Below are 12,049 nucleotides of genomic sequence, written 5' to 3' on the forward strand. Positions count from 1 at the left end.
TGTCCCAGGTTTCTTCCCAAGAGGGAGTTTTTCCTCGCCACTGTCGCACTGCTTGCTCTTGAGGGAATTACTGTAATTGTTGGAATTGTTGGGTCTTTGTAAATTATAGAGTGTGGTCTAGACCTACTCTATCTGTAAAGTGTCTCGAGATAACTCTTGTTATGATTTGATACTGTAAATAAAATTGAATTGAATTGAAATTGATCTGCAATGAGAAATTCCAGGGTGCGATTTGTCGGGGGGGATGCGTAGGATTTCCCCCTTTCTGGTCTACGTGTCCCTGCCTCTGCTGAATTATTTTTATCCCTGGTAGGGACTAAATGTATCCCCCCCTCAAAGTAACCAATGCTACTTCACCAATAAACCATATATTATATACCTAACATAGAAGTATTTTAAACTCAGTAAAGCGCTGTAACGTTTATAGTCTAGTTGTTGGTTGTATTTAGCCGCTACAGAGCTCTGGGACGCCGGCTACCAGCGGCAGTTGTTTAGCCGCCAACAGGTAACTGTGTGCCGGCTACAGGCACCGAGAGATAACGGTGCTTTCAGGGGCCGTGGTGGTGGAGTTTCGCCAGAAAAAGTTAGCATCATGCAGCAATGACAGTTAAATTTAGGCACCAAAATGACTCGTTAAGTTTAGGAAAAAGATCTTGGTTTGGATTTAATCACTCCCGAGGAACGAAGGAGCGTTTCCTCGGTGAAGGTATTTTGTTTTCACAGCGAAGTGACCTCCTCTCTCCGGCTTGAAAGCGCTGTCTTTATGTTGACGCCACGTTGTGCTATTTTTGGCATGGCCGGCCGAGTGGCTCTATAGCCATGGTAAAGGAAGGCAGATTTCATTCTTGCATGCTTTCTTTTATTGTGCATGATCAAAAAACATGCCCCCCCCCCACACCTTTTTACAAATCGCACCCTGAGAACTTGTCATTTGTAATTATGATCCCATGCTAGTGCTGCTGGCTGTGGTGTAGGTCCTGAGGGGAGCTGACCTGGATCTGCTGCTGAAGCAGGTTGATCTTGTGCTGCTGCTGGATCAGCTGCTGCTGCTGCTTGGCGATCTGAGACACAAGACATGTTCATTCTCACACACATCACGGACTGCATACAGACACAAGTGCACAATGCAATTCACTGCAGAATGTAGGAATCGTATCCTGTATCCCAATTACATGAAGAGACGTCCGTTACATGTGCAACATCGGTTATTTATTCACTGCTGCTACTTATGTTCACACTGTATTTATTCATGTTCACACTGGACTAGAATAGCATTTGCACAATCCATTGTTTTAGCAACATCATCTTCTCACCCCAGTCTTACTTTTGAACTTAATCTCTCTTAATTTCTACTTAACTTTTTTTATTTCTTCCACTGTAGCTAGATTGCTTTATACATGTAGTAACGATCTCTTTTCCTACTCTTATTTCTACATTGAACCTGACTGTGAGCAACTGCAACTGAACAATTTCCCTGAGGGGATCAATAAAGTATTCAGATTCAGATTCTGATACTTTATGTACTTAACATAAATTCTACAAATTAATAAATACCACATTGATAGAGAAATAACAATTGAAATATACTGAGAAATGCCTGCATGCATTACTACTACACTACTACACATTGTATATTGAGATGATATGTATTACAGATTACTAAGACGCCTTAGTAGAAGAATATTTCAAAACAGAGAACGGGTTAAGCTGAAAAACATTGAATGAATCACAATGAAATCACACATCTTTTTGTCAAATTCACAGTTAAATTGGCCTACAACACGATGACTCTGTGTGGTTGTCTCGTCGTGTGTTAAAAAATGAAATCTCAAACAAAAATTGCTTATCATTTTGTCTCGCTAATTTGCCTAGTCCTCATGCATCTTCATATACAGTCAAAACACAAACATTAATGTACAGAAGGGGCTTTTAGTTCCCGATTTGGTTCCCGATTTAGTTCCTGGGTCCGTCCGGTCAGAAAGGCTCATTCTAGTTGTCATCAAGATAACAGACAGAAAGGAGTTTGAAGTTCCGTCCTGTTTGTATGTGTTGACGAGAACGATGGTAGAAACATTAGGACATGAATCATCACATCGATGCATCGCGATACGGACCTAGACCTTTCTGCATCGATGCAGTGACAGACCATAATCGATTATTGCCTAATGATCTTGTTTTTGCCTTTTGTCTGTTGTCTGCTGTGTTTAGGCTCCGCTACATTCAGGAAGTGTGTTTTATAAGAGCAGATACAATAAAAAGGGGAGATCATATATATCTGACTGCTTGAATTTTTCAATGGAAAACAGTGTGTAGCAATATAATATTTAGGAGGTCACCCATCGTGATATTGAATCGATTTGAATCGTTGACAGAATAGTCGTTATCAAATTGAATTGTGAGACCAGCGAAGGTTCACACCCCTAAGACACATGTGATTGAACTTTTTGAGTCTTTGTCTTTTCATTTGTGAATATACAATAAAAATTGGGAAAAAAATTAAATATACAATAACACATGCACAGGTGGGATAAAACAGAAAGGTGTAGATGCTTGCCACCAATTTACCAAAGCTCCTCTGAGAGGTACCTGTTCCTGCTGTTGTCGAGCCAGCTCCATCTGCTGCTGCTGTTTCTCCAGCAGCAGGGCGGCCATGTTCCTTTGCTCAGAGTGGGCTCCTAGTAGCTGCTCCCGCAGACCACTCAGCTGGTTGATCATCATCAACAACTGGAGCTCCTTCTCCGCCAGAGCCTCTGGGGTACCTAAAGGAGGGTCACAGGGTCATATATACATATACACACACATATATATATATACATATACATATATATATATATATATATATATATATATATATATATATATATATATATATATATATATTTTTTTTTTTTAATGTAATAAGCAGTGTAACAAATCACAATTTCAAGTAGCTAACGAGACAGATATTCCCCACAGTTTTTTTCTCTTTTTTCGACCTCTACATAGTCTCGCTTAGCCAGACCATCCTCCACAGCTCTGCAGAGGAAGGTCTGTCTAGTCCACACAGCATTCCTGGATGGAGAAAAACGTGCTCTGGTTTATTGATATTTCTTTAAACTAATCACAACCGTCTTGAAGGAAGGAACTGGTTCTGGTGGAACGTGTGGACGTTCAAAAGTAGCTTTAGTCGTGCAACAGAAAACTCTGGTTGGACAGATAGTCTAGCTAGCTGTTAGACAGATAGACAGACAGACAGATAGTCTAGCTAGCTGTTAGACAGATAGACAGACAGACAGATAGTCTAGCTAGCTGTTAGACAGATAGACAGACAGACAGATAGTCTAGCTAGCTGTTAGACAGATAGACAGACAGACAGACAGACAGACAGACAGACAGATACTCTAGCTAGCTGTTAGACAGATAGACAGACAGACAGACAGACAGATAGTCTAGCTAGCTGTTAGACAGATAGACAGACAGACAGACAGACAGATAGTCTAGCTAGCTGTTAGACAGATAGACAGACAGACAGACAGACAGAAAGATAGTCTAGCTAGCTGTTAGACAGATAGACAGACGGTCAGACAGACAGACAGACAGACAGACAGATAGTCTAGCTAGCTGTTAGACAGATAGACAGACAGACAGACAGACAGACAGATAGTCTAGCTAGCTGTTAGACAGATAGACAGACAGTCAGACAGACAGACATCCGGCATAAAAAGAGGGACATCCGGCGGAATTTCCGGCGGCACCTGAACAATCCGTCGGCGATATAGACTAACCTCTACTTAATGTACTATATACTGGTTACAGTTTCAAAAAATTACATACTTTTTTGTATTTATTGTACTTGTTATATACATAGTACATAAGATTTTCTGAGTTGAAACACTCCTTGATTTCATTCACTAAAACAACAACCAGGGCTATGTGGTTCTAACAAAGGAAACTATATTTATGTATTTTTCATCACTTGCCAAAACTTCAAGCAAGGGCAACAACCAAGCAGAGTGAAATATTAGAGATGAATAAACACGGAGATAACAAAGCAAAACCACAGATTAAACCTAAGTGTAGTTAGGACCGGGACGATGGCATGATCGGGACTGGCTGGGTCCCTCTGAACATCAGCTAGTGAACCTCGGCCGCCTGCTGATATGAGATATATATATATATATATATATATATATATATATATATATATATATATATATATATATATATATATATATATATAGATATATATAGATAGATAGAAGTTGGCAAGTTAAGTCCTCCTGCTTCTCTCTCTAAAAATGTGTCTTTTTGTTTGTCTCTATGTTTTTGTCCCAACTTATCCTGATTTTAGAAACAATACCAGATGAAACCAACAATTTTGACAGCTAAATTATCCAAGCAGTGGTGTACCAATTTACTGCACACAGCCTGATATCTTTTGAAATGTGTAACAAGTGTTATACCATTTTTTTTTTCAGTTAAAGCAGATAAAGATGATGGCAAATAAATAAATAAAAAAATAGATATGTGCACAATCGATTAGTAATGTGTTGGAAATAATGGTATGTAAGTGGTACAGAAATGGTTTAAGGGTGTTGGTAGTGTTTGAAAGCTGACCTTTCAGTTGTCCTGCCCCCACTGTGCTTTTATCCAGAAGTTTCTCCTTCCAGTCAGCATTCAGCAGCTTCTCAATGGTAGGCATTACTGTTAACAGGACACAACAACAGGTACTCAGCAGAGACGCACAGGGCTGCACCAGATGGCGTGAAAAATATATTCTGTCAAATAAAATCTATCTGACACCAAACTACTTTCTCAGCCTCTTCTCTGCCTTCCTAATGGCATTGATTGAAGACGACTTTTGAGGTACCGAAGGGCAGAGGTTGTTTGTGCCTCTGGGAGAAGTTTTTGAGTGTTTGAGTGAATCGATATTTGGACAGAGAACAATCCAAGGTCAGCTAGTGGAGAAAATTTGAGAAAAAAAACAAAGAAAGGCGAGGAGTGCAAAGTCTCAGGAGCAGCTCGGAGAGCAGCTTTTCCTCGACGTGATAGACAACAACATCCTCGCTGTGCTAGACAAACTGTCACATCTACCCATCGATTTTCAGCAGACTGCATTGTTTATTGCTGAATAGCAGCAGAATGTAGTGCACTTAAAGACATAAGATATGGAGTCGTCAAAGTCTGTTTGGTGAGACCATTGTATAGATGTTTGTATAAGCGAGTAAAAAGTGCAGCTCCAAATACAAGTCAGTTTACAGTCGCTCATGTTACTGAGTGCGGTAGAAACAGACACATATACTGCACCAAATTTCACAGAGATTTGTACAAAACATGTATGCCCTCAAAATAATGTCTATGCAGTAGTTAAAAACTGCAGGTTTAAATATGAAAACACAATTATGTGTTATTTTGAACCTGGATCTCATGTTTCTATTGGTTACAGAATGACGTTCACAACTGATTGTCTGACGGCTTGTGTCATGTGCTGCAGTGTTGTCAGATCACAGCAATCACCGTGATGTGTATAATGTTGCCATAATCCCAAAACTCAGAGTATAGTAACAATAGAAAGTTGTTTTTTTTAACTTAACGAATGTCACGTTCTGCGTCACATGCGTAACTTTCAGGAAGCGAAGTATTGTCTGATTTTAACCCAAACCACAATCTTTTTCTAAAGTTGACTAAGTAGTTTTGGTGCCTAAACATAACCAAACATAACCCTTTTTATATAATAACATAACCATTTTAACCATTTTACAACGTTAAACGTTCTCTGGTTTAGATAAAAGGTTGTACTTTGTATTTCCGCCACTCCTAGGGGCGCGGTTTTCTAAAATGCTGTAAGTATAAGAGGGTAGGGAACAAACCACCCGTATCATACAGGAAAAGTCGCGGGATCATCAACGTCATTCAGATGCATCCTCTAGGGACTGTGAATATTTGTAGCTAATTGCACGGTAATCCATCCAATAATTGCCATGATATTTCACTCAAAACCAAGAATGTCAACATGCTGGTGGTGCTAGAAGAAAGAGGATCCCCAAAGTCATTAGGATTCACCCTGTGGGGACCATGAATGTCTATAGCCCATTACGTAGCAATTCATTCAGTGGTTGTCAAGTTATTTAAGCCTGGCCATCTGTAGAGCCTAAAATCAAGACCCAAGTTGTGCTAAACTATAATTACACTTTAGTATTTAAAAAAATTTATTTAAATTGTAATTATGAATCATAAATTATTAGGCTAGACAAAAATTGTTTTTCACTCTGACTTAGATTACTGATGGATGCTTAAAAACAGCATATTAAAAACAGCATATTAAAAACAGCATATTAAAAACAGCTGTGTAAAAAGCTAGTAAGACCCCTTTGGGTTCAAATTATTTTGACAGGTTAACAGAAAAAAACAGTGTACAGAATTAACACTCAGTCCGCACACGCATGGTTCTAAATAACAGGAGTTATGCCTTCAACATAACAAACAGGAGATATTTATTAGAGATGCACCGATAGAGCGGCCGGTGACCGGAATTGGTTTTCCCGTGCTCGGCCGTGACCGGCGAGCGGCAGGTCAGTCTGACATAAATGCCGATTTCATGCTGGTCAACGCTACGATTAACTGACAACAGAAGTTATACGAGTTACAGTTCTCAAGGACGCCACGGCACGGACGCCACGGCACAGACGCCACGGCACAGACGCCACGGCACGGACGCCACGGCACGGACGCCACGGCACGCTCTCTTTTTCCTTTCCCTCAACTTTTCTGCCGTGTGTCGCACATGTAGGGAACCTCGTGAGTTAACCTGCAACATGTCAGCTGTTTGGACATTCTTCAGAGCAGAAGATAACAAGTTGGCAATATCCAACACCGGCAAGGACAAATTAGGGTGTGGAGGGACCACACCAAAAACCAGAATCACATTTCTTCAGTGTGATATTAGATGTGAAAAGAAGGAAATGGTTCTAACGTTGCTCTTTAGATGTGTGTGAATGTCCCACACCAGTCATTTATATAGTTCTATTTCATAGTGATCCATTATTTGTTCAAAACATGTTCTATTAAAGAAAAGATAGAAAATACATATTTGTAAATTGGCTAGAAAAAATTAAATCGGAATCGTCTAAAATCGGTATCAGCTGGCCTAATTAAAAAAAAATCGGAATCAGCCTAGAAAGTTGTAATCGGTGCATCTCTAATATATAATGCGCCAAAGTGCAAGTCATTAAATGGCCAATACGAGGACAGCTTCTTTTGCCAATCGTATGATTCCTTGACAGCTCTATGAACACTAGTCCTGACAGCCATTTAACAGAAGACTGGTTGGAGTTTAGACAGACCTTCCTTGAAGTTGGATTGTCCTTCTGGTCTTTCATGTGTCCTGGCCTCCTTCAGTCCCAAGGGGCTTCGTCTGTGAGGCAGCTCCTTACCTGGAGAGCCCTCCTGTCAGGGTACACAAAGAGACCGTCAACTGACAAAGCATCAGAGCAGGGCTGGGCATTACATCAATATTATATCGATATCGATATACGAGGCTAGATATCATCTTCAATTTTAGAGATCGTAATATGACATAAGTGTCTGTTCCTGGTTTTAAAGGCTACATTACAGTCAAGTGATGTCATTTTCTGAACTTACCAGACTGTTCTAGCTGTTCTGTTATTTACCTTACCCTCTTAGTCATTATATCCACATTATTGATGATTATTTATCAAACATCTCATTGTGTAAATATGTTGTGAAAGCACCAATTGTCAACCCCACAGTATCGTTACAAGATCGACACCGTACCTCGGTCAAAAATACCGTGATTTAATTTTCTCCATATCGCCCAGCTCCACACTACACTACCCACTACAATCAAAGATATACATACATATTCCACTTTTACAACACACCTTAAAACATGGCAGTCCAATAACTATCACTGCACACATTAATCTGTCAGATGTGATGTGTGTTCGATGTGACGCAGTCATTGTTGCTGTGGCTCCATCTCTGCTGCCTGCCTCCATGTTATGTCTTGTATGTGCTCTCAGTGTGGCCTCGGAGACTCTTCTCCTTTCTCTTGTCTCCTTCGTATTGTATTAACTGCATGGACTGATTTAATGCCATGGCCATTATCTGTGCTTGTTTGTTTGTGGGCCACTTCTTTGTATGTTTTAACTTTTTTTGTTTAGGCCTGCTGTTATTATAGATGTAATGTAATTGATTTTAATATGATAATCATTGTATTTTAGGATGCCTATTGTCAGCTGGCCAGGGACTACAGCTGGAAACTAGCCGTTGAGGCTAAAGCTGCTCTTTCTACTGTACAGTTCATTAAAGGGGGGGCTGTCCACCACATTATAAACTAATAAACTAAACTACAGCAGAGCAGGATAAGGAAAAGTACAGTAACCCGTTTTAATAACCATAACTGGCAAATGGTAAATTGAAAGTTAATTCAACTTTGTTTAATAGTTACTTTACTGTTAACAAACAATGAAAATGATGATTTATAATGTTTAGGTATTATTAGTAATGCTATAATTGATGTTATCATTAGTTTATGAATGTAGATGTTAGTTCATAGTTCACACTCTGTCAATGCTTAATCATTTTTGTGGGTTATGAAGCTGAAACTAATGCTTATAAGAATTAATTCATGATTAATAAGTGGTTTATTAAGCATCAATATTAATGTGGCCCCATTAAATGTTTTGCTGATCTATAACAGAGATGATTATTGAATTATCTAAATAAGGTTTATAAATGCTTTACAAATTATTGCATGAATCATTAACAAGGTATAATAATAATAATAATAATAATAATAATAATAATAATAATAATAATGACTTTATTCAGGACACAAATGGAAGGTCCATAATACAGTAGTATTATAATCACAAGTTACAACTTTATAATAACCATCCAAATGTTTACTGACGGTTTACAAACAATTTCTTAAATCATACGGTAATCATTAACAAATACTTAATAAAATATATATGTCAAGATGTGTGCAAGAGTGATTTGTTAAAATAACAACAATTAAAGCATTACTAATAATTAATGTTATTAATTATCATGTCATTGTTTGTTAACAGAAAAATAACTCAATTTACCATTTGTTAGTGCTAGTGTTACCAAAAGTACATGTTTTAGTTTGACATATCAATCGGTGACACTTCATTTCCTAAAATGCGGGTCGATAAGCTTTCTCTGTCGCGCCTTTCATAATATCCTTACCGAAGGGGATCGGGAGAGCGGTGGGGTCAATTGGCGGGCCTCCAGCGGATGATTTCCTGACCAACCATGTGACGGAGACCTCTTAGGAGGTTCAGGATTGCTAATGACTCCACCCCCTCTGCAGGACTCCTCCTGTTCTACTTTGACACCGACGCTCGCCATGCTGACATCGCCGCCAGAGAGGAGGTGCAGTGCTGGAGGGCTGGGCTCAACCATTCTGTTGAAAGACAAACACAAGGCACAGAACTCTCATTTGGGTGTGGTGAGGTTTGGGCACTTGCCATGCCAATTTTGGGAAAACAGGAATCCACAAATACTTAACATTTCACACCAGGTAATCTGTGCAACACTTCTAATCTAATCCTGTATCACATTGAGACAATGATGATGCAGGATTATTCCTGCATGTGTACGTCTCGGTATCGGTCTGTTTCACCTCTACCTATGTGTGTGAAATGAGGAACTCTACAAGATGAACAAGTTAAAACAGCTATTTGAAAAAGCGGGTTGACTCCGTGGACAAGACTGAGTGTATACAGTTATGCTAGTAACTCTGCAAGGCTGTATTTAGGCTTAGTGATGCTTTGCGCTAACTTCTAACATTAACATGATAACATGCTTACAATGAGAATGTTAACATGCTGAGGTTTAGCAGGTACAATGTGTACTGTTCACCATCTTAGTTCATAATTTTAGCATGCTAACATTTGCTGATTAGCACTAAACAGTATGAACAGCTGAGGCTGATGAGAATGCCATTTTGCAGGTATGTTGTCATTAACCAAAGTTTGCCCTGATTATGGCGCCAAATGAAAGCTCAGAGGATTCAAGTTATTACAATTCATAGGGACAATGAATGTCTACAAAAGTTCAGCAGTGAAAACGTTGACCTGCTGGTGGTGCTAGAGGAAAATTCAGAGGATCACCAAAATCGTTAGAATGTATTCTCTAGGGACCTCAAATATCTGTGGTAAATTTCATGGCGATCCATCCAATAGCTGTCATGATATTTCCCTCTGAACCATAAATGTCAAAGCTCATGGTAACACTAGAGGAAAGGTCAGAGGACAACCGAAGACAGTAGGCCTCATCCTCCAGGGACCATGAATATATGGAGAAAATGACATTGCAACCGATTAAATTTGTTGAGATATTTCAGTCCGGACCAATGGGGCAAACGTGGCTAAAAACTGCACTGAACAATTATGTATGCCATGTATGCCATCAACTGGCCCTTGTAAATTGAAAGACTACCCCTGGGACATGGTCAACACAAACAGATAAAGGCTGGCCCCTATTTACTAGATGGGTGGAATAACCTGCACTATTATGGCTCACATGCTAAATCAACTGCTCTTTTCAACACTCAATTCTCTTTTTTCTCAGCAATTAATTCCAATCGGTACAACTTTGCAGTTTTTTCGACCTATGTTAAGCTACAACCAAAATTAAAAGTCCACCTGGACAAAGGAATTATGTCCTTTGAACCGAATCTTGAAACATCTGTGCAGAAACGGTAGTTTGACAGGGATCAAAATTACAAGATTGGAATTCATCAGTGAGTAAGAACAGAGTTTCTGTTAAAAAAGAAAAAGTGAGAGCAAAGTGGTGAGTATTACTTGACTCATTTATTTTTTGTAGTGATGGATTTGGTACAGATGGATTTAGGACAGTATAGAAATTATACATTGTGCTACATTTTTTAAGACAACAAGGATACAAGAGGGGATCTCAAGGACGTTTTCTTACTTAACTATGAATATGTATAAAATAGTAGAAATGAGAAATAAAGACATCGCTGTAATATAAACTTATAAACTTATAGAAACACCTGATTCTCACCACCATTACATATTTGACCACTATTTAAGAATTGACTGTTAAATTAGTTAAATTCCACTTTCTGTAATTGAGTGCGACAAATTATCCCAATTATACAATGTATAATACTGACAATTCCAATGACGGATATGAATGTCCAGCCCGTTCTCAGTCCCAATAAGCTTGATCAGTGGTTCTCAGCGTCAGATAGCACAGCCTGTAGCGTCTGTATGGGACGCACCGGCAGAGCTCTTCAGCGCTGTGAGATGACGTAGTATGAAGAGCCCCAACGGGAGCGAGTAGGAGGAAAGAGCGATAGGAGTCGGTTCCATCAACGATCAAGAACCACTGTCTTACATCACTGCTGAAGTCAAGTTCAAGGGTTAGGTGGTGGTTGTGTTACAACCACCTACAGTCATAGCCAGGCTTATTGTCTGTGTGTGTGTGTGTGTGTGTGTGTGTGTGTGTGTGTGTGTGTGTGTGTGTGTGTGTGTGTGTGTGTGTGTGTGTGTGTGTGTGTGTGTGTAACAGTGAATAATAGAAGGCTTTAGGGGAGGGAGACAGACAACGCCTCGGTAAGGAAAAAAGGGAGAGAAAGAAAGAAGACAAGTTGAGTGAGAGAGGCTTGAACCACAGTGAACTTGAGCAAATCAACTCAGGCTTGTCTGTGTGTGTCTGTGTGTGTGCGTGTGTGTGTGTGTGTGTGTGTGTGTGTGTGTGTTTTTCCCAGCTCTGCAGCAGCAGGAAAGAAAAACACAGCAGACAGCAGAACAAAACAAACAGAACACACAAGGGCAAAAAGTGCACATATATATTAAGAGGCAGAAAAAAAGCCATTGTTGGAGCCGGGGAACAAAGGAAGCCGGGACAATGGGGGAGAGGCTGACAAAAGCCGCCGGCCGCAGGAAACAGGCCGGATAACAATGCCAGCGGAATGTGCCGACCAACTCGGGAACACGGCAAAAAAATGCGGAGCGCCACCGTTCTGCGGAAAGCATAATAATGATTAGAG

At 39.7% G+C, this 12,049-nt stretch overlaps 1 protein-coding gene across 2 annotated transcripts in view; it reads right to left on the reverse strand.

Moving 5' to 3' along the window:
• Positions 1–12,049, reverse strand: part of sox13 (SRY-box transcription factor 13) — a 54,350-nt gene that overhangs the window by 15,697 nt on the left and 26,604 nt on the right. For both annotated transcript variants that reach the window (XM_028575892.1, XM_028575890.1), the window contains exons 2-6: positions 9,217–9,433; positions 7,323–7,425; positions 4,597–4,683; positions 2,587–2,759; positions 993–1,061 (exon numbers count right to left, since the gene is read on the reverse strand). In XM_028575892.1, the coding sequence (XP_028431693.1) occupies positions 993–1,061; positions 2,587–2,759; positions 4,597–4,683; positions 7,323–7,425; positions 9,217–9,432 (648 nt within the window). In that variant the 5' untranslated portion in view covers position 9,433. The remainder of the gene's footprint in view (positions 1–992; positions 1,062–2,586; positions 2,760–4,596; positions 4,684–7,322; positions 7,426–9,216; positions 9,434–12,049) is intronic.

The sequence above is a fragment of the Perca flavescens genome, chromosome 4 (assembly GCF_004354835.1).
Source record: "Perca flavescens isolate YP-PL-M2 chromosome 4, PFLA_1.0, whole genome shotgun sequence".
Lineage (NCBI taxonomy): Eukaryota > Metazoa > Chordata > Actinopteri > Perciformes > Percidae > Perca > Perca flavescens.